The 1,484-nt window shown below is 32.7% G+C and overlaps 1 protein-coding gene across 1 annotated transcript; it reads right to left on the minus strand.

The window, feature by feature from the left end:
• Positions 1-151: 151 nt before the first annotated feature.
• On the minus strand, positions 152-566 carry LOC107580563 (39S ribosomal protein L38, mitochondrial-like; the record flags this gene model as incomplete). Its single annotated transcript, XM_016266244.1, has 2 exons — positions 389-566; positions 152-283 (listed from the first exon to the last, which is right to left on the minus strand). Coding segments are annotated over exons 1-2 (280 nt in total), but the record flags the coding sequence as incomplete, so codon positions are not given.
• Positions 567-1,484: the final 918 nt, after the last annotated feature.

Consider the following 1,484-nt stretch of genomic DNA (forward strand, 5'->3'; position numbering starts at 1 on the left):
TCTACTGGGACAGTGATAAAGATCGACGGGTTGGCGACCACTGCCCTACAGTAACTGTGTGAAGATCTTTGATCATAATTCATCGTTCTGCTTTTGATTAACCTGCTCTGCTTCCTCCTCAGAGATCATGATGGTTCACTGACGCACTCACATGTTCGTAGTCGATCGTCTCTTTCCATCTCTGGGTTCTTTTTGTTCTCCAGCATCACCTTCTTCCTCTCCTTCACCTCTGTCTCCCTGGAGGGACGCTGATGCGGGAGCCCAATGTTGACCGGTTCAACGGCTGCCCACAAAATCAATCAATCAACACTCTCTGACCCACACTGATACTGTAGCTCTTGTTATGGATGAGTGTGTGTTCATAGCTGGTCCATCAGCCATGACTTACCTTCTTTCTTCTCCTCTCGGTATTTCCTATAGGTCTTCCACCAAACATCTTTCCGGTCGGTCTCCTCTGCCGCTCTCACGTAGCGAGTGTAACTGCGGTATTTCTCCAGAGAGTCCAGTCGAGTCCAATCAATGTCTTCATTTGGCATCGGACCCTGAGGGGGAGACCGGTGACTAAGAACAGCTACAAGAGTCAACAAGAGGATTTATTATTAGTATAATAACAACAACAAAAATATAATATAAAAATGTTACAATATGAATGTGATAATCACACAATTTGATAATTATGATAATGTTTAACAAATAATTATAAAATAACATTATAATAAAATGTTGTAATATAAAATATGTATTATTGTATTTTTGTATAAATATAATAATAAAAATAAAATGTGAATAATATAATGTTGCTTTACTATAAAATAAATAAAATGAACAAAAATAATTATATTGTTAATAATAATAAACAACAATAAAATAATAATAACACTAATAATAATGTAGCAATATAAATTTTATAATAAAATAATAAACATTGATAAAATGTAATAATTATAAAAATGTTGTAGTATACATGTAGTAATAATAATAACTAACAAACATAAAATAATTAACAAACATAATTATACTGTTGTAATATGTATGATGTTGTAATAACTAAAAACAATCATGAAAATAATAATAAATATTGCTTTAATATTAATATAATAATAAAACGACAATACATATTTATAATGCTGTAACATAACAAAAACAAATATGACAATGCTTTAATATAAATGTAATATTAATAATAAACCATGATAATGGAACCTGCACGTCTAAAACAAGCAGTAACTAAAAGTGCTTCGGAAAGACACGAAAAACAGATAAAGGACAGAATGAAAATGCAGACTAATAAATAAATGATCTAGTTATTGATCATAATAACTAGGATAAGTAGACAGATAAATGCATTAAGTTCATATAAAGGTCATTCACACCAGAAGGTTCACACACATGCATGCACAGCAGCGGCTCTACTGATTATTTAACTCATTATCCGCACATTCACAGTATTATCGTCCAGCACAGCACCGCTCACCGCTGAACCG

The sequence above is a fragment of the Sinocyclocheilus grahami genome, unplaced genomic scaffold (assembly GCF_001515645.1).
Source record: "Sinocyclocheilus grahami isolate Dianchi unplaced genomic scaffold, SAMN03320097.WGS_v1.1 scaffold36248.1, whole genome shotgun sequence".
Taxonomy (NCBI): domain Eukaryota; kingdom Metazoa; phylum Chordata; class Actinopteri; order Cypriniformes; family Cyprinidae; genus Sinocyclocheilus; species Sinocyclocheilus grahami.